The following is a 21,349-nucleotide window of genomic DNA, read 5'->3' as shown; positions in this document are numbered from 1 at the left end:
AAGGCATCAGGAATATTTTAGGATTGCACCTCAAGCTCAGTCCACTTCAGGTCACACATTTTTGTTACTTTCTCCAGATAGATGAATACCAAAATCCAATTTGGTTGCATTAAGGGTGGGAACTAAAGGACAGAATGGAGAGCAGGCATTGACTGGAGCAGATAGGAAGGCTTCCAGATATATCCAGAGGATGAATTACTGAATCAACTAAGTCAATGGAGGGTTTCAATACACAAAGGTAGAGGGCAATATTATTAGCAAAAATTAGATTTCTTGAATAATTATTGGGACTTTATTCCAAAAGTTATGTCAGTCCTTAATTATCATAGGAATCATTTGGTCCATATTGAAATGGAAGAAAACACACATTCTAATTTGATATATGCAATTTAGCATCACCAGAGAAGGGAAATAGTAGTGATAATTGTGTGAAATCGAGGGCTCCTTCCAATTAGGTTTTTCAAAGGTGGTTATTTGTCTGTGATTTTTTCAAAGAACAAAAAATAAATTGAATTCACCTATGCATTCATGTACATACATATACATACTCTTTTTTTTCTGACTTCTCTTATTCCACGTTTTTGTGAGATTTATCTATGTTGCTGCAAGTAGCAGTAATCTGTTTTATTGTTGTACTAGAGGCTCAGTGCACAAATTCATGCATGGGTGGGGTCCGGCTGGCCTGCCCCGATTGGGGGCCAATCAGGCTGAGCCAGCTGTGGGGAGGGGATAAGGAGGTTGGCCGGCCTGCCCCACCCACCATCAGGATTGGGGGGCCAATCAGGGGCAGGGCTGGCTGGGGGGAGGGGCCGCAGGCAGTTGGTCGGCTGGCCCCACCCCCTGGTCAAACACAGTCAAACTCCTGGTAGAGGGGACAATTTGCTATTAGCCTTTTATTATATAGTGTAGTCTTCCATAACATTCAATACTATAATTTATCCCCTTTTTTAATCTTCATTTGTGTTCTTTCTAGTGCTGGTCTATTTTAACACATTCTTCATTTTATCATTGATAAAACAGACCATCAAAGAGCTGGGTTTATCAAATAAAAGAGGTCATACTATAATATACTCATTGACTTAGGTGCCAATGAAAAGCTTACTTCTGGTAAGAAATGTTCATTTTTATCCTCATGTACAATGCAAATTTATGTATCAAACTTCTACTCTGGTTTGCCTTACCTATAATAATAAAATTCAAAATTGAAGCCAAACTTTAATCTCTCTGAATAAACGTTTTTCTGCATTAACCATATTTTAATTCTTTTCTGGTTTTAATCTTCCAACTCTATTTCCTCTGAAAAAATATGTTATCTATTTCACATTCTCCAATTTACTGTACTGCAATCCTTATAAATTACACTGTAGAATAAAACAGGAAACAAATACACTATTTAAAATTTACCTGGGACTCAGCCATTTCCTCTTCTTTCTGGGAATGCACAGTGACTGAGAAGGCAGAGCTGGAGAAGAAAATAAAAGCTATTAGATCAGGCTTGCTTTGTGGTTTCAGAAACATATACCCACAGAGATTAAGGTAACACTGTAGCAAAGTGATATTTGGGTCCATCAGAAAGAATACAAATATTCATTCCACAGATGTGCTAATAAGCACAAGGATGACTGGTATGATCATGTGGAGCTTAAGCATAAAGTGGAAAGGAATAAAAGTGCATATGTGGAGTAGGAGATGCAAAGGAATGGAAAAGAATAGCAGATGAAAATGAACAGGAGATGCATCATGAATTATCCATAACTCTGTATCAGAAAATAAACAGTTCACATGAAGCTAACTAGCTTCATGAAAGTACATGACCAAGAAAATTATAAAACTGACAAAAACCTAAGACATTTTAGTATATTGAAATATTTAAAAAGAAATATTTAAGTACCAACTAAATGGGAATTTAACCAAAATAGTGACATAATTATATTTTGAGGAAGAAGTAGTGTGTGAGAGTGTAGCGTATCAGAGATATTGGTAGTGGTGAGTTAAATTTTTATTTTCTATAGTAAAAAAAGTTTTAAAATCTGAACAGTGTCAAATAATAGCAGGATAAACATATGATTTAGAAAAATGGAGTAAAAACAAGAAGTTACACTTACGACTCAATAGTGGCCCTCTGGGAATAGGAAATAGGAATGGGGGAAAAGGAACAGGGTATGGTTTTTTTATTATTATTACTAGAGGTTCGGTGCACAAAATTCGTGCACTGTGGGGGGAGGGAGGGTTGTCCCTCAGCCCAGCCTGCACCCTCTCCAATCTGGGACTCTTTGGGGCACATCCCTCTCACAATCCGAGACTGCTGGCTCCCCAACCGCTCACCTGCCTGCCTGCCTGATTGCCCCTAACCGCTTCTGCCTGCCAGCCTGATCACCCCCTAACCACTCCCTGCTGGCCCAATCGCCCCTAACTGCCCTCCCCTGCTAGCCCAGTTGCCCCCAACTGCCCTCCCCTGCCGGCCTGGTCACCCCCAAATGCTCTCCCCTTCTGGCCCGGTCACCCTTAACTGCCCTCCTCTGCCGGCCCAGTCACCCTCAACTGCCCTCCCCTGCTGGTCATCTTGTGGCGGTCATCTTGTGATGATATGGGCGCAGTCATCTGTGACCAAATGGGGGTGACCATCTTGTGATGACATGGGGGCAGCCATCTTTGTGTGAGGATGTGATGGTCAATTTGCTTATTACCTCTTTATTATATAGGATTACAAGTCTAGTAGCACTATTTGATTTTTTAAAACAAGTGCACGTATTATTTTCTTTAAAATACAAATTTAATAAAGAAAACATAACCACTGCAATGGATTCAAGCAATACTACAGTGTATAGGGAATAATACAGATGTCCTCACCTGCCTCCATTCACAGCCCCTTTCCTAGTTTTAATTTGAATGAGAAAAATTTATATGTTATTTTACTATCCTGCTTTATTTCTTTTTACTTTTTCTTTGGTTGTTTTTGGCTAGTTTTAATTGATTTTTGTTACTCATTTGGGTTTTTTTCCTAAAGGATCTTTTAAAAGAAATTTTAGGCCAAGTGAATTTGAATGGGAAAGAACCTGTAAGCAAACTGATTTGATTTCTAATCCTCTCTGCCATTAATAAGCACTGTGACTCTGGGAACCTCCTTTCATAGAAGCATTATAAGCAACTTTTAAGAGGACAGCAGAATAAGATGGTATCTCCGTAGCTCCCTGACACCAGCATTGTGAAATTTCGTAATGAAAATGTGATACCTTGCTGTCTCAAAGGGTAAGAGACACATCTTTTTTACAGCTGTATAATATTCATGGTGTAAATGTACCACAGCTTTTTCATTCACTTATTTACTGATGGGCACTTGGACCACCTGGAGAGTATTATGCTAAGTGAAATAAGCCAGTCAGAGAAAGACAAGTATCACAAGATCTCACTCATATGTGGAATCTAATGAACAAAATAAACTGATGATTAAAATAGATCCAGTGACATAGAAGCACGGAATACATTGAAGAATCTCAGAGAAAAGGAAGAATCTCAGAGAGAAGGCGGGGAGAGAGGGGTAGGTGGTGAAAGATTAACCAAAGAATTTACATGCATATGTGCATAACCAATGGACACACACAGTAGTGTGGTGAAAGCCTGGGGGGATGCGGTGGGGGTGTAGAGGGGATCAATGGAGGAAAAAGGGGGACATATGCAATACTTTCAACAATAAAGATCATTTTAAAATTTTTTGATGAATTTGAGTGGGAAAGAACCTGTGAGCAAACATCCTTGCTAAGGATGGAGAACCAGCATATTCCTAAAGGCCAGATGTGGCAGATAATGTTACTACCTAGAAATAGCCATTGCTTCCCACCTTATTCCTTGAAATCTAGACCGTAATGTTATCACAGTGGCAACATACCTTCTCCCAAGGATAAATCATGATTGAGAATAATCCTATTCCCCTTTGCCTGTTACTCACTTTCCCAGCATCCCTTCACAACTAAGAGTTGCCGTGTGACACAGTGTTGGTCAATAGGAGTTAAGATAATGCTTACTAAATGCAGGAGGTGATAATGGAAAATACTCTGTTTACTGGTTTTAAATATATATATATATAAGAGCTGTCCAACTACAGAAACAAAGTTTAGATAATTCCTAAAATCTATCTGTGATAATTTAAAGATGCAATAAAAGTCTTTTATTGCAGGAAGAGGGGCAGTGGACAGTTTTACAAAATTACTTAGGTTAGTTTCTTTCTTCCACATCACCTTCAGTGAGGTTATGTCATACATTTGTAGTACAATCGAGTACATCTCTCATATTCTGCATTCCATTTTCCACCTCCATCCTCATTGATATCTACAAAAAAGATTGCTAGAAATTTGATTAGGAATGTGTTTAATCTATACATCAATTTGAGGAGAAATGAAAACAAGTCTCCCAATCCACGAATGTGGTATATTTTTCTATTTATTTCTTTCATCACAATTCTGCAATATTTTGTGAAGTGTATTTTTAAGTATTTAATTTGGGGGGATGCTAATGAAATGGCATTTTAAATTTTATTCAAATTACAATTATTCATTTCTGGAATAAAAATGATTTATTGTTCTAGGACCTTTTTGTAGATTCTTTGGGGTTTTCTCCTTAATGTTGTCTAGAAAAAGACGTATTTTTCTCTAATGTATATGTCTTTCTCTTGCTTTATTGCATTGACTAATACTTCCAATATGATAGTGAATAATGGTGGTGATAAAGAACATCTTTGCCTTGTTCCCAATCTTAGAGGTAAAGAATTCATTACCTCACCATTAACTACAATGCAAGCTCTACATTTTTTTGTTCATTTGTTTGTTTGTTTTTACAATGGCTTTTATAAAGGACTAGTGTCCCGGTGTACGGATTCGTGCACATTGAAAGGAAATTAATTATAAGAAATATTTTAATATTGCTAGTTGTGTCTTGCTAATGAAAAGAAAATAGGATTCTATGAAGTCTCCTACCTACCTACTCCAGGACTTCTGTGAGGATCAAATGAGATGAGGCACGGGAAAACACTTCACAAACATTTGGATAAACTGTAAAATGTTTGCACTTGGCTATAAAGCAAGTCAGGTTCCTGAGCTGAAGAAACTCCAAGGATGCTAGTCACTAGGGAGAGGAAGCCGGGCGTTGCTACATGATGTTATTACCTAGTGCCCACAGCAATTGTTTCCAGGCTGGGCTGGGCTATGGGCCACATTTTGGGCCATGAGGCCTTGGCAGCATTGGCTGCGATTTGGTGGGGTGTTGCTAAAGGGTGGTGGCAGGGCCTGTGTCCCACTTGGGGGAAGCTGAATGTTGGTTTCTCGGCACCAGGTCCGTGGTGCCATTTACTTTTAAATAGCCAGTGTGCGTCATGGCAGCTCCTGCATTAAGCGTCTGCCCCCTGGTGGTCACCGGTAGGACGGACACTTAGCCTTTTATACATATAGGTGTTCCCTTCTCTTTGTAGTTTGGTGAGAATTATTTTTTATGAATAAATGTTGAATTTTGTAAAGGGTTTTTTCTGCATCTATTGAGATGGTTATGTGATCTTTTTTAATCTCTTATTATGGTGAATTGCAATAACTGATTTTCAAATAATGAACTTGAAATCATTTTGCATTGCCAATATGAACCCATTTGATTATGATATATTATCCCTCTTGTATATTGCTAGGATTCAATTTTTCAATACATTGTTGAGAATTTTTGTTTCTAAGTCCATGAGAAATCTCAATCTGTAGTTTTCTTTTCTTATAATGTCTTTGTCTGATTTTGGTGTCAGGGTAAGGCTGACCTCATAAAATGAACTGGAAAGTGTCCCTCCTTTTCTACTTTCAGGAAGAGCTTATAAGGAATTGCTATAATTTCTTCCTTAGATAATTGCTATTTCAACTGTAAAATTATATGGGCATGGAATCTCCTTTTCAGGAGGCTTTTTAAAAATTGAGATATAAAATATTATATTCATTTAGTCATACAACATAATAATTCAATATTTATATAGATTGGGAATAATTTAATTAACATCAGTCACCTTATATGGTTAAAAAAAATGTTCTTGTAATGAGTACTTTTAAGTCCTACTCCCTTAGCAACTTCCAAATATGCAACATAATATTCTTAACTATAGTCAGCATATTGTTCATGACATCTCCATGATTTATTTATTTTATAACTGGAAGCTTGTATCTTTTCACCCTTTTCATTGATATCTCTCACCCCACCCTGTTGCCCCTGGCCCCTGCAGATCCTTGACCACTAGTAACTACCAATGTTTTCTTATGAGGTTGGTATTTTTGTGGGGAATTTTGCTTTTATCTTTTTTTTTTTTTTTTCACATATAAGTGAGTTCATATGGTACTTGTATTTCTCTGAGTAATTTCACTTAGCATAATGCTCTCAAGGTCTATCCATGTTGCAAATGGCAAGATTTCATTCCTTTTTATGGATAAACAATATCACATTGTGTACCTATACCACAATTGTAAAATTCACTCATCCATCAACAGACACTAAGATTGTTTCTACATTTTGGTTGTTGTAAATAATGCTGCAATAAACATGGACCACAGATATCTTTTTGAGTTACTGTTTTCCTTTCCCTTGGGTAAATAGCCAGAAGCGAAATCGCTGGATCATGTAGTAGTCCTATTTTTAATTAGTTGAAGAATCTCCATACTGTTTTCCATAGTGGCTGTACCAATTTACATTTCTACCAACAGTGAACAAGGGTTCCCTTTCTTCCACATCTTTGCTAACACTTCTTATCTATATATATAAAAAGGCAGCTGCCATAACAACCTAACAACCAGTCACTATGACGCCCACTGTGGCCAACAAACTGGCCCAATCAGGAGGTGGGGCCAGCGACCAACCTCGTGGACCCTCCCCGCTACCAACCTGCCCCTGATCGGACTCTCCCACCCCAATCAAGAGAGGCCTGCCGGCCTCACTTGCGTGCGAACATCTCCCAGCACACTGTCACCCTCGCACGCCTGCAACAGTCCCGGACCAAGGTGTGCACAAGTTCCCCCTGCCCCTCCGCCACACTTCCATCAACCTCAGCATGCCTAAGTCCCCCACAGGATGTGCACACGTCCCCTCCGACACGCTCACGTCATTTGCAGAGTGTCTGGGTGTTCTGGGTGCTGAGGGTGGGCGCCTATGAGATGACAGTGAGAGGGCAGAGTGGTGATGCCCTGTTCCCACGCAGGCCAGTGCAGTGACGAGATCACCTCTGTAGGGCTAATGCAGGTGCTGAGGCGGGAGCAGGTGCAGACAGACACACCTGGTGGGCGTGGGCGACCCTCGCTGAGGTGCCTTCGGTCAGCGTTCAAGATCAAGAACCCAGCCGAAACCGGTTTGGCTCAGGGGATAGAGCGTCGGCCTGCGGACTGAAAGGTCCCAGGTTCGATTCCGGTCAAGGGCATGTACTTGGGTTGCAGGCACATCCCCAGTAGGAGATGTGCAGGAGGCAGCTGATCGATGTTTCTCTCTCATTGATGTTTCTAACTCTCTATCTCTCTCCCTTCCTCTCTGTAAAAAACCAATAAAATATATTTAAAAAAAAAAAAAAAGATCAAGAACCCAGAGGCGGCAAGGAGTTCCATCCTCTCAGTGAAACAGTGGGATAGTCGGGGTGACTGCAGAGGAGGAATGTGCACTTTGGATGCCAGCACCCATGAGCAAAGGCTGCCTGACTGAGCCTCACTTGCTTGGGGCCTAGCGCACTCCTGTCGGACAGCAGGTGACAGGACGTGCTTTTCCGAGTTAATGAGAGAAAACATTGATTCTCCCGTTGCCCACAAAGGTGGAAAATGAATTGGGGAGACATGCGGGGAGTGAGTGAGGTTCCCTGTCTGGGGGTTCCAAATCCGCTGTTGGTTTCTTTCACTGCTAACTAGAGATATACAGGGTGTCGCCCCAAAATGTATACACACTTTGAATACCTACTAATTCCAATGGTTTTAAGCATAAGAAAGAAACAATAATGGAGCTGTCATCTGTTGAAAGTGTGGGCACAAACAGGCAGTTGGACATTCCCCGAGGAGTCCTGGATTGGAGAGGGGTCCCATTTTCCCCCCACCCCAGTGCATGAATTTCATGCACCGGGCTACTAGTTTTTTATAATAGCCATTCTAACAGGTGTAAGGTAATATCTCATTGTGGTTTTGATTTGTACTTCCCTGAATAGTGATGGTAAGCACATTTTTTCATGTACTTGTTGGCCATGTCTTCAGAAAAATGTCTATTCATATCTGCCCATTTTCAAGCTGGATTGTTTGTTTTTGCTATTGAGCTATATGAGTTCTTTTTAAAATATTTTTTCAGTATTAACTTATCAGAGAAATATTTTCTCCGATATAGTAAGTTGCCTTTTCATTTTTGTTGATGGTTTCTTAGCTATGCAGAAACTTTCTTAGTTCAATATAGTACCGCTTGTTTATTTTTATTTTTTTCTTTTGGTGTCATGGGTTTTTAACCACAAGTTTAATTTCATTAGTGGATATACATCTAGTTTTTTTGGTGGGGTTTTTTTTCAGAAAACAGTGGCTGACAGGACAGCAGTGAGGAAGAGACTGTGAGTGAGACAGAAAAAGGGGAGCGCATGGACGTGTGGGGCGTATGTGTATGTGTGAGTGAGGGACAGTTATATCCTGCAGGAATGTTGAGAACTGGAGGACCAGGCTCTGCTAGTCAGGCAGCCTCTAATACCGCTGAAATCTCTCTGGGTGTGACTGGCTCTGCCACAGAGACCTCACCATCTTAAAGGGGAGAAAGGCTGTGACTGGGAGCCCAGCCTCACCTCCACTCAGGGAGACCTTAGACACCACCTGGGACCCTACAGCCACACCGGCCAGGGACTTACTGCCTTGGCTGCAAACACTGAGACTCCAGCCTCCCCGGCCATGGGCTCCTAAAAAGTGTGTGCAGGGAGAGACAAAATGGCAGCTGAATAGGCAGACAGGTCCTGCGCCTTCTCACAGAGCAGACAGAAGAAACAGCTGAATCGAATAACATCCACCCAGAATTGGCAAATTAAACACATCTAGTGAGGCAATCCATGGATGGAAAGGTCAGAGCTAGCCTGGAGAGTAGTGGAACCGGGGATCTGGGATAGAGGGGGAAATTCGCAGCCAGGACTAGAGTGTCAGAGGGAGACTGCGCTGCACCAATCCACGTCCCTTGGGGACACATGTAGCGCTCAACTGTGGAAGGGGGTCCACAGGGCTAAGCCCACAGCCTTGGGAGGCTGTGCCCAGAAAGACAGCCCGAAGTTCTGCACTGGCTGCACAGTGCGGGGGAGAGAGAGACGCGCAGCGGCACGGTTGCTCTGTCTTTATATTTTCCTTGCTTCTACTCCCTAAACCCAGTGCGTAGGATTTCAATTACAAATACTCACCAAGGCTGCAGTGCAGGGGAAGATGGTTTTGTGGAAGCGGGGGAGCAAAATAGGGAGAGATCAGGAAGCCAGCTCTGGGACAACCGGTCCCTCTAACCCTGAACAGCCATTTTTCTCCGACCCCTCCTAGCAGCGCAGCCGCACCCAGCCTTGAGCTGGACAGGGAAACAAAGATTGTGAATACCTCCAGGGAGCCCTCCGGGACTGGACTGAGGGGTCATTTGGTCCCAGAAACTAATTTAGAAACACCACCACCTCGAGGCTGTGTCAGACAAAGACGCTTGTGTAAATAGAACTGAAAGCAGGCAGGAAAACAAAGCGGATTGATCCCTCCGGCCTGAAAACAAAGCTGTGGAGTCTGACAGAGAGGAGCGGTGGATTGCTGGGAACTTCAACACAGTGCTGACTACCTAATAGGAAACTGAGACATTGCAGACAGAACAGTAGAGAGGGGTCTTAAACCAGCCCCTATGGGACATTAAAACTCAGCTGAAGCAAACAAACTTTACTTCTTCACATTTTAATTTTTTATCTTTTACATAAGAAACTAAAATTTTCTTTATTTTTATTTATTATCATTTTTTAACCTTTCATATTTTTTATAGATTGCTGTTCTACATTCTATATTCATTTTTATTTTTTATCATTATATTACTGTATTTCATTGTTTCTTTTATGCCAGCCATTTCTTCCTCACTTCTCCCTTTTTCATTGTTCCTCTTCTCCTGTTCCTGCTTTAGTTTTTCTCTCTCCTTTTTTTTTATTCCTTGTTAAAAATTGATCTTCTTTATCTGCTTTATTGACGCATTACTATTATAGTAGTCTCTGTTTGGCTTACTCATATATCTAATTTCCTCTCGCCTTCTCCAAGTCCATGAACCCTTCTCTTTTCTCTTTCTTTGCTAGCCAATTATTTTTCTTGTCGTTTGCTTGATTCTTAGTTTGTTTGTTTTTTGTTTTATGCTTTTGTTTTCCTCTCCTCTCTTGCTCTCTTCTTCTACTAATAGCTAAATTAGTGTCACTCACTAAACTCAGGCCTATCTGCTCTCTACTCTATTATCCTTTTCCAAAAATAGATGTATACATAGATAGATTAAAGAAAGGGGAAATTTATTTTATTTTTAAATGTATGAATTTTTTATATATTTTTATTTATATATATAGCCAACCTCCTATGGTCCCTCCCCAGTTGGCAGCACCTGGGGTGGCGCTGGGGCTCAAAGAACATCTGCAGAGTGAGCTCGGTCCCTCCAGCAGATAGGGTCCCTTGGCCTAGCTGGTGGGGACTGGTCCAAAACTGGTTGTCTGAAATCCCCCGAGGGATCCTGGAGTGTGAGAGGGCACTCTGCAAAGTTGCTGTCACTCGGCAGGTCCTGCGTTGAACATCTGCCCCCCTGGTGGTCAGTGCACATCATAGCTACTGGTCGAAGTGTCTGCCCCCCGGTAGTCATTGCACGTCATAACTACTGTTTGGACGAACGGTCAGATGGCCGCTTAGGCTTTTATATATACAGATTTTTAAATATATTTATTTTTTAAATTATTATTTTTAATTTTTATTAGTTTTATTATTTTTTTATTGAGTATTTTATTTTTTACTTTTCTTCTTATACACTCATTCTCTTTCTACCTCCTCTATACTGAATTGTGGCTATTCCCCCATTCATTCAATTCCTTTACCTTCCATTCTGGAAATAAGCTCTACCTCTTCAGATTCAGCTCCCCTCCTTTTTTTCTGGGTGTTTGTTGTTTGCATTTTTTGGTTCAGTTGTTGGTTTTGTGGAGTTTTCTCCCCAAATACGTATATTTTTCTCCCTTCTATTTCTTCTTTTTCTTTTCTTTCTTACCTTTTTTCCTTTTCTCAAATATCACTTTTGCTCTCTTTTCTCCCCCCTAATTCTCTTTTCTCTGGTGGTCACCTTTATTTGGGGTTATTGGTGTCGTAAATACATTCGTGTTTGTTCCCTCTGTGTTGTGTCTTGTAAAGTTATATGTTGGGCCTTTTGGTCAACATGGTAGAGAGGAGCAAAAATGGGGAGACAAAGAAACAGCCCCCAATATGGAAGAAAAGGAGGAATCATTGGAAAAGGAAGTAATCAAAATGGAGGCAAGCAATTTGTCAGAGAAGGAATTCAGAGCCATGGTCATAAGGACGCTGAAAAGGATGGAAGACAAATTCAACAACATGTGTAAGAATCAAGAGGAAATAAATAAGAACCAATAACAAATGAAGAATGACACAGCTGCAATAAAGAATACAATTGAAAGCATCAACAATAGACTAGAGGAAGCTGAGGACCACATCAGTGAGCTAGAAGACAAGGTAGGAAAAAACACCCAAGCAGAGCAGCAACTGGGAAAAAAAAACCAAAAACATAAAAACAGGAGGAGAGCCAAAGAAAGCTTTGGGACAACATGAAATGAAACAACATCTGCAAGATATGGGTGCCAGAAGGAGAGGAAACTGAGCAAGGAATAGAAAACCTGTTTGAATAAATAATGATAGAAAGCTTCCCTGATGTTGGGAAGAAAAAACTCACACAAATCCAAGAAGCTCACAGAGTCCAAAACAAGATGAACCCAAAAAGACCGGCATCAAGGAATTGGAGAGCATTATGCTAAGTGAAATAAGCCAGTGAATGAAAGAAAAATACCGCATGATCTCACTCATTTATGGATAATAAAGACCATCATAAACTGATGAACAAAAATAGATACAGAGGCAGAGCAGCATCTAACAGACTGTCAAACTATAGCGGGAAGGCTGGGGAGGGTTGGGGGGCGGGAGGAGGGCAAGAGATCAACCAAAGGACTTGTATGCATGCTTATAAGCATAACCAATGGACATAAGACACTGGGGGGTAGGGGAAGTCAGGGGAATGTCAAGGGGGGAAAAAAGGAGACATATGTAATACTCTTTATAATACTTTAAGCAATAAAACAAAATTAAAAAAAAAAAAAAGACCGACATCAAGACACATCACAATTCAATTGCCAAACACCAATGACAAAGTAAGAATCCTAAAGGCGGCCAGAGAGAGACAAAAAGTTACCTATAAGGGATCTCGGATTAGACTATCAACTGATTTCTCAACAGAAACACATCAGGCCAGAAAGGAATGGAATGAAATATACAAAGTGATGCAAAGCAAGGGACTGAATCCAAGAATACTATACCCAGCAAAGCTATCATTCAAAATGAAGGTGAAATCAGGAGTTTCACAGACAAAAAAGGGCTGATAGAGTTTATTACACCAAACCAGTAATGCAAGAAATGCCAAAAGGACTGCTGTAAAAAAAAAAAAAAAGAAATGGGAAGGGAAAAGGAACTCATGCATAAAGAATGAAAATGGCAACAAACACGTACCTATCATAACCTTAAAGTAAATGGATTAAACGCTCCAATCAAAAGATATGGGGTAGCTGAATGGATCAGAAAACATGACCCATATATCTGCTGTCTATAAGAGACCGACAGTACAAAGGACTCGCACAGACTGATAGTGAAGGGATGAAAAAATTTTTTTCAGGCAAATGGAAATGAAAAAAAAAAAAAAGAAAAAGCTGGGGTAGAAATACTTATATCTGACAAATTGGACCTCAAATTGAAGGCTATAACAAGAGATAAGGAAGGCCACTTCATAATACTAAAAGGGCAATTTAACAAGAGGCTATAACTCTGGTAAACATACATGCACACAATACAGGAGCATGCACATACATAAAAAAACTTCTGGAAGATATCAAGGGAGAGATCAACAGCAATACAGTCATAGTAAGGGACTTTAATACCCCATTGACACCACTGGATAAATCCTCTTAACAAAAAACTCAGCAAAGAAATATCAATCCTAAATGATGCACTAGATCAGATGGAATTAATTGACATCTTCAGAATATGTCACCCCAAAGACAAAGAATATACATTCTTCTTGACATTTTCAAAGATAGACCACATACTGGGACACAGAAAAAGACTCTTCAAATTCAAAAAGATAGAAATCATATCAAGCATCTTCTCAGATCACAATGGCATAAAATAATCAGTACAATAAAAACAATGAAAAAAAATCAAACACTTGGAGACTAAATAGCATGCTATTAAACAATGATTGTGTTACCAAAGATATCAAAGAAGAAATAAAAAGCATCCCGGTAACAAACAAAATGAAAACACAGCAATTCAAAATTTATGGGACACAGTGAAAGCAGTCTTGAGAGGGAAGTTCATAGCTCTACAGGCCTACCTCAAAAAACAAGAAAAATTTGTAATAAATTATCTAACCCTAGACTCAAAGAATTAGAAAGAGAGCCACAAGAGAAGCCCAGAGTAAGCAAAAGGAAGGAAATAATGAAGATCAGAGCAGATATAAACCACATGGAGACCAAAAAAATACAAATGATCAATAAAACCAAGAGCTGGTTCTTTGAAAGGATAAACAAGATTGATGAACCTCTAGCCAGGCTCACTAAGAAGCAAAGAGAGAGAATCCATATAAACAAAATCAGAAATGAAAGAGGTGAAGTAACATCCAACCCCACAAAAATACAAAGGATTATGAAAAAATACTATGAACAACTCTATTTCAACAAACTAAATGGACATATTCTTATAAAAATACAAGCTTCCAAAACTCAATCAGGAAGCATCAAAAAACCTGAATAGGCTGATAACTACTGAAGAAATTGAAGTAGTAATCAAAAATCTTCCAGCAAACAAAAGTGCTGGTCCTGGCTGCTTTTCAGGCTAGTTCTACTAAGCACTCAAAGAAGAATTAAAACCTATCTCCCTCAGACTGTTCCAAAAAATGCAGGAGGAAGGTACACTTCCAAGTTCTTTTTATGAAGCCAGTGTTACCTTAATTCCAAATCCAGATAAAGATACTACAAAGAAAGAGAACTACAGTCCAATATCCTAGATCAGTGGTTGGCAAACTGCGGCCCCTTGAGTGTGGCTCTTCCACAAAATACCACGTGCGGGCGCACACATACAGTGCAATTGAAACTTCATGGCCACACTCAAGGGGCCAAAGAGCCGCATGTGGCTCGCGAGTCGCAGTTTGCCAACCACGGTCCTAGATGAACATAGATGCTAAAATCCTCAGCCAAATTCTAGAAAATCAGATCCAGCATTACATTAGCAAGATCATACACCATGACCAAGTGAGATTTATTCCGAGGATGCAAGGATGGTACCGTATCTGCAAACCAATAAATATGATACATCAAATAAGAGACAAAAATCACATAATCATACAAATCAATGCAGAAAAAGCATTTAACAAAATCCAACCCCCTTTCTTCATTAAACAAACAAACAAACAAACAAACAAAACACCTCTCAGCAAAGTGGGAATAGAGGGAGCATACCTCAACATAATAAAAGCCTTATATGACAAACCGACAGTCAACATCATACTCAATGGGCAAAAACTAAATCTATTTCCCCTAAGAACAAGAACAAGACAGGGATGCCCACTCCTTTCAACATAGTACTGGAAGTGCTAGCCATAGCAATCAGACAAGCAGAAGAAATAAAAGGCATCCAAATTAGAAAAGAAGAAGTAACATTGTCATTATTCGCAGATGACATGACACTGTACATAGAAAACCCCAAAGACTCCATCAAAAAACTACTAGACTTAATAAATGAATTCAGCAATGTAGCAGGATACAAAATTATCACCCAGAAATCTATGGCTTTTTTATACACCAATAATGAACTCAGAAAGAGAAAATTTTAAAAAAAAAATCCCATTTACCATTGCACCAAAAAAATTAAGATACCTAGGAATAAACTTAACTGAGAAGGTAAAAGACCTGTACTTGGAAAACTAAAGGACATTGGAAAAAAATAGATAGAAGAGGACATAAACAAATGGAAGAACATACCGTCTTCATAGATTGATAAAATCAACATCATTAAAATGTCCGTACTACCCAAAGCAATCTATAGATTCAATGTAATCCCCACTAAAATAACAACGGCATATTTCACAGACCTAGAACAAGCTCTCCAAAAATTCATCTGGAATAAAAATAAAATTAAATTTAAAAAGACCCTGAATAGTCACAGCATCCTGAGAAAGAGGAACAAAGTTGGAGGAATCTATATTACAAAGCCACGGTTCTCAAAACTGCCTGGTACTGGCACAAGAATAGACATATATAACAATGAAACAGAAATAGATCCAAGCCATTATGCTCAATTAATATTTGACAAAGGAGCCGAAACCGGTTTGGCTCAGTGGATAGAGCGTCGGCCTGCGGACTGAAGGGTCCCAGGTTCGATTCCGGTCAAGGGCATGTACCTGGGTTGCGGGCATATCCCCGGTGGGAGATGTGCGGGGGGCAGCTGATCGATGTTTCTCTCTCATCGATGTTTCTAACTCTCTATCTCTCTCCCTTCCTCTCTGTAAAAAATCAATAAAATATTTTTTTAAAAAAATAATAATACTTGACAAAGGAGGCAAGAGCATACAAAGGAGTCAAGACAGTCTCTTCAATAAATGGTGCTGGGAAATTTGGTCAGATACATGCAAAAAAATGAAACTAGATCACCAAATTACACCATACACAAAAACAAATTCAAAATGCTGAAAGAACTTAAATATAAGACGAGAAACCCTAAAAATCTTAGAAGACTCCATAGGCAGCAAAATATCAGACATATGTTGTAGCAATATCTTTACTAATACAGCTCCTAGAGGAATAGCAACTATGGAGAAAATAAACAAATGGGACTACATCAAAATAAAAAGCTTCTGCACAGCAAAAGAAACCATCAACAAAACAATAAGAAAGCCCACTGCATGGGAGAACGTATTTGACAATGCTATTTCACATAAGGGTTTACTCTCCAAAATTTACAGGGAACTCATACAACTTAACAAAAGGAAGACAAACAATCCAATTAAAAAAATTGGCAAAGAACCTAAATAGACACTTTTCGAAAGAGGACATACAGAAGGCCGAGAGACATGAAAACATGCTCAAAGTCACTAATCATTCGAGAGATGCAAATCAAAACACAATGAGGTACCATCTCACACCTGTCAGAATGGCTATCATCAACAAATCAACAAATCGCAAGTGCTGGAGAGGATGCAGAAAGGTGGAAAGGCAGATGGTGCAGCTACTGTGGAAATCAGTATGGAGTTTCCTCAAAAAACTAAAAATGGAACTCCCATTTGACCTAGTGATCCCACTTCTAGAAATATATTCCAAGAAACCAGAAACACCAATCAGAAAGGATATATGCACCCCTATGTTCATAGCAGCACAATTTACAATAGCTAAGATTTGGAAACAGCCTAAGTGCCCATCAGCAGATGAATGGATTAAAAAACTGTGGAACATCTACACAGTGGAATACTACGCTGCGGTAAAAAAAGAAGGAACTTTTAACCATTTTCAACAGCATGGATGGAACTGGAGAGCATTATGCTAAGTGAAATAAGCCAGTCAAAAAAAGATAAATATCACATGATCTCACTCATATGTAGGATATAATGATCAACATAATTTGATGAACAAGAATAGATCCAGAGACAAATGGCAGGGGATGGTGATTAGAGAGCAACCAAAGGACTTGTATGCATGTATATTAGCATAACCAATGGACACAGACACTTGGGCGGTGGGGGCTTGCCTGGAGTGGGAATGGCTGGGCGGTTAATTGGGGAAAAAGGAGACATATGTAAAACTTTAGACAATAAATACACTGTGGTACACCTACACAATGGAAGGAACTCCTACCATTTGCAACAGCATGGATGGACCTGGAGAGCATTGTGCTAAGCGAAGTCAGTCAGTCAGAGAAATATAAATATCATATGATCTCACTCATTTGTGGAATGTAATGAACAACATAAACTGATGAACAAAAACAGATCCAGAGACAGAGAAGCACCAATCAGACCGTCAAACTCAGGTGGAAGGCAGGGGAGGGTGGGGGCAAGGAGGAGAGATCAAACAAAGGACTTATATGCATGCATATAAGCATAACCAATGGACACAGACACTGGGGGCGGGGAGGGGTGAGGGCATGAGCGAGGGAGTGAGGGGGCAATGGGGGATAAGGACACATATGTAATACCTTAATCAATAAAGAAAAAAATCAAAAAATAAATAAAAAATAAAACATATTGAAAAAGACAAACAAAATGAAAAAATATCCTGTGTTCATGGATTGGAAGAATCAACGTAGTTAAAATGGGCATATTACCCAAAGCAATATACAAATTTAATGCAATCTCCATCAAAATCCCAATGTCAGTTTTAAAAGAAATAGAACAAGAAATCATCAGATTTCTATGAAACCACAAAAGTCCCTGAATAGCCAAAGCAATCCTGAGAAAAAAGAATGAAGCTGGAGGTATCACACTACCTGACTTCACATTATACTACAGAGATATGATAATCAAAACAGAATGATATTAGCAGAGAAATGGACACACAGATCAATGGAACAGAACAGAGAGCCCAACTGTAAAACCACATGTATAAGGACAGTTAATTTTTGACAAAGGAGCCAGAAACACACAATGGTGTAAAGACAGTCTCTCCAATAAGAGATGCTGGGAAAACTGGAAAGTCACATGCAAATGAATGAAACTGTATTACAATTTGTCCCCATGTACAAAACTTAATTCAAAATGAATCAAAGCCTAAATATAAGACCTGAAACAATAAGCTACATAGGAAAAAATCTAGGTACCAAACTTGTGGACCTGGCCATATGAACTTGATCCCAAAGGCAAGGGAAGTAAAAGCAAAAATAAATGAATGGACCTATATCAAACTAAAAAGCTTCTGACAACAAAACAAAGAGATAGCCAACCAGATGAGAGATATTTGCAAACAGTCACTCCGATAAAGGTTTAATTGCCAAAATATATAAAGAACTCCTAAAACTCAACACCAAACAAACAACCCAATCAAAAAGTGGGCAGAAGACCTGAAAATATACCTCTCCCAAGAAGACATACGAACAGCCCATTGGTATATGAAAAGATGTTCAACCTCACTGGCTATTAGGGAAATGCAAATCAAAACTACAATGAGATACCACCTCACACCTGTTAGAGTGGCCATTATCAACAAGACACGCAATAACAAGTGTGGGAGAGGTTGTGGAATGAAGGAAACCCTTATTCACTGCTGGTGGGAATGTAGACTGGTACAACCATTGTGGAAAGAAGTCTGTAGATTCCTCAAAAAATTGAGACTAGAGCTACCATATGACCCACCAATCCCTCTCCTGGGTATATGCCTAAAAACCTCAAAATCATGTATTTGCAAAAATATATGCACCCTTATGTTCATTTTAGCAGTACTCGCGGTGGCCAAGACATGGAAACAACCAAAATTGATAAAGAAGATGTGGTACATATACACAGCCCGCGCTGGTCCTAGTGCACCCCTTTCTCAGCCCGCACCCGCTGTGCCAATTGGGCGGCGTTGAGATGTGGAACTGGGGTCTGCGTCTGCGATCTCGGTGGTCGGAAGGCGGCTCCGGCCGGGGCCGCGAAAACGGAGGACGGAAGGCGGCTCCGGCTGGAGCGAAGGCCTGGGTCCCGGGTGCCGGAGGAAAACCGGTGCCGGCAGCTAGGAGAAGGGAAGGCCTATTGCACGAATCTCTTCGTGCAACAGGCCTCTAGTTGAAATATAAAAGGGAAAGCACATTCAAAAAATTCTCTTATACACACCATCCCACGGCCACGCTCAGTCACAGACAAATATCTAGCAAATACAGTAACATCACGCCACATGCTGTCTTTAATACGCCACGCTCGCGGCCTCAGGGAACCACCCTTAGGGGCATGGCCCTGCTGGGCATCCTCCTCCAACACAGACACGGGTCTGCAGGCCCCTACTCCCACCCAGCACAGTCCCGGACTCAGAGCTCGCAGCCTCCCGAGGACTCACCGAGACCGCAGACGCAGACCCCAATTCCACATCTCAACGCCGCCCAAGTGGCACAGAGGGTGCGGGCTGAGAAAGGGGCGCATAGGGCCAGCGTGGGTTGTGTATGACTGAAGCACACGCCTCGCCTCGGGCCCTTAGACAAAGGACAACACTTCCCAGAGCCCCACGCGCCTCATTCCGGCCGGACTGTCCTATCTGTTTACAAATATTAATAACCAACCGCGGCGTTTATAGGCGCCCCGATCTGCGGAGGAGGCTCAGTGTAAGTTTGACAAAAGCAGCTTCCCTTGACCCTGGCACTGGGAGTCTGTGGGAGTACAACTTGAGGCTGAGAAGATTCTGAAACGGGCCGCATCTTTTCGGGACTACATTTCCCAGAGGTCCTTGCGGCCCAAGTCAATGTATGGAAAATGTCACTTTAACTGGATCTTCGGATTCCTGGGGTTATGGTGTTTGGCTCAATAGGAAGCACCGCTTAGTCGGTTTAGTTCCGTCTGGTGTGGGCTCCACCCAGGCCGGTGGGCGGGATGAGACCAGCCAGTCTGAGCCTGGAACTTCTGGCGGCAGAGAAAAAGAGTTGCTTTGTGTGACTGTGTGTTGAAAATGTTGGCAGTGGTTTTGTGGAAGAGAGTTAATGGGGTCGAGAGATTCTGAGGTCCAGTAACTTTTGGGGTCGTGGGATTTACAACCATTTGTGTGACCATGGTCCCGAGGTATCTTGTGACCCTTTTACTGTGATCCTGCAGTTTTGTGAGAGACAGTATGTTGTCAATTCTTTGGGTTTCTGCTCTTCTGGCTGATGCCCTGTTGCAATATTGAAATTTATAAGGTTAAGTAAATAAACCAGAGTCACCAAAATATTAAATGGAAGAACTTATAATAGAGACTTGTGAGTCTATATTGATAAAATACCTATGCTTTTTTACTCATATTCAGTGTGTGTTTTATGTACAAAGGTGATACAGATAATTTAGGAAGGCCTTGTTGAAGAAAGTAAGACAGTGAGCCATTGCCCTAGCCCATTTGCTCAGTGGTTAGAGCGTGGGCTGGTGGGAAGGGTCTCAGGTTGCATCTGGTCAAGGGCAGATACCTCAGTTGCAGGCTGGATCTCCTGCCCTTGTTTCTCTCAATCTCTCCCCACCCCCACGCCCCCTTCCCTCCCTCCCTTCCACTTTCTTTAAAAATCAATGGGAGGATGGGGGGGGGGGGGGGCGAATATCCTCGGGTGAGGATTAACAACAAAAAGACAGTGATTCATCAAATGAAAATTCATGTCAAGAATTCATAGTCTCACCAACAAGAGTGTAAAGTATAAGTGGGATACTAGAGGAGTAACCAGGATCCAAAACTCAAAATCTAGCAAACCAGACTATGTCTCGCCTGCCCTAACAACCTGATTCTTTTTCAGCATTTTATATGGTGGGTTCCACTCTGACTTCAAAAGGATTAAAAAGCAATTGGCAGTGAAAGTTGAAGACTCACTGGAATAATTTTGAAGTAGATACTAAAATGGAGAAAATATATATAAAAACACTAGCCTATCCTTTCGTGTTATGATGTGTTGACAAAGAGAGACTACAGAATACAATATTAGGAACTTGTAGTCTTTGAAGGTATCAGAGGCTTCTGGCTACACAAGCCCAAAAGACTATGTTATCTCTAGGATGCAGTAGAAAATAGTCTTCCTTTCACTAGATGATAATTGGCACTGTTTCAGTGTGAATCTGTGTGTGGGAAGGGACAAGAGACTCCCAGTAAAACCTATGTACAGATAACAGTCCTCCGAATACCTTTTGCTTATTTGTCTCACATGTCTTTACCAACAGTATATTTTTTTTCTGTCTACTATAAGAATTGTTTTTTCTAATTGTTTTGTTAATAGATGAGAAAAGAATGTTATGCCCAGATTTCAAGATCCCCAAGAAAACCACACCAGGGAGCCAGTCCGATGCAAAAGCAGAGGGTCCTTTATTGAGCTAGCTAACTCGACCCTGCCTTCCGACCGACACAGTGACCGGAAGC

General features: G+C 40.6%; 1 protein-coding gene across 1 annotated transcript in view; it reads right to left on the bottom strand.

Annotated features, from left to right (window-relative positions):
• Nucleotides 1-19,452, bottom strand: part of ZNF569 (zinc finger protein 569) — a 99,870-nt gene extending 80,418 nt beyond the window's left edge. Inside the window, exons 1-2 of the mRNA XM_036345209.1 lie at nt 19,328-19,452; nt 1,405-1,462 (exon numbers count right to left, since the gene is read on the bottom strand). Coding sequence (XP_036201102.1) covers nt 1,405-1,462; nt 19,328-19,410 — 141 coding nt within the window. The 5' untranslated portion in view covers nt 19,411-19,452. The remainder of the gene's footprint in view (nt 1-1,404; nt 1,463-19,327) is intronic.
• Between the last annotated feature and the right edge of the window lie 1,897 nt (nt 19,453-21,349).

This window comes from Myotis myotis, unplaced genomic scaffold (genome assembly GCF_014108235.1).
Source record: "Myotis myotis isolate mMyoMyo1 unplaced genomic scaffold, mMyoMyo1.p scaffold_m19_p_19, whole genome shotgun sequence".
NCBI lineage: Eukaryota > Metazoa > Chordata > Mammalia > Chiroptera > Vespertilionidae > Myotis > Myotis myotis.
The sequence above is the reverse complement of the archived record's forward strand: the minus strand, read 5'-3'. Positions and strand labels throughout refer to the sequence as shown.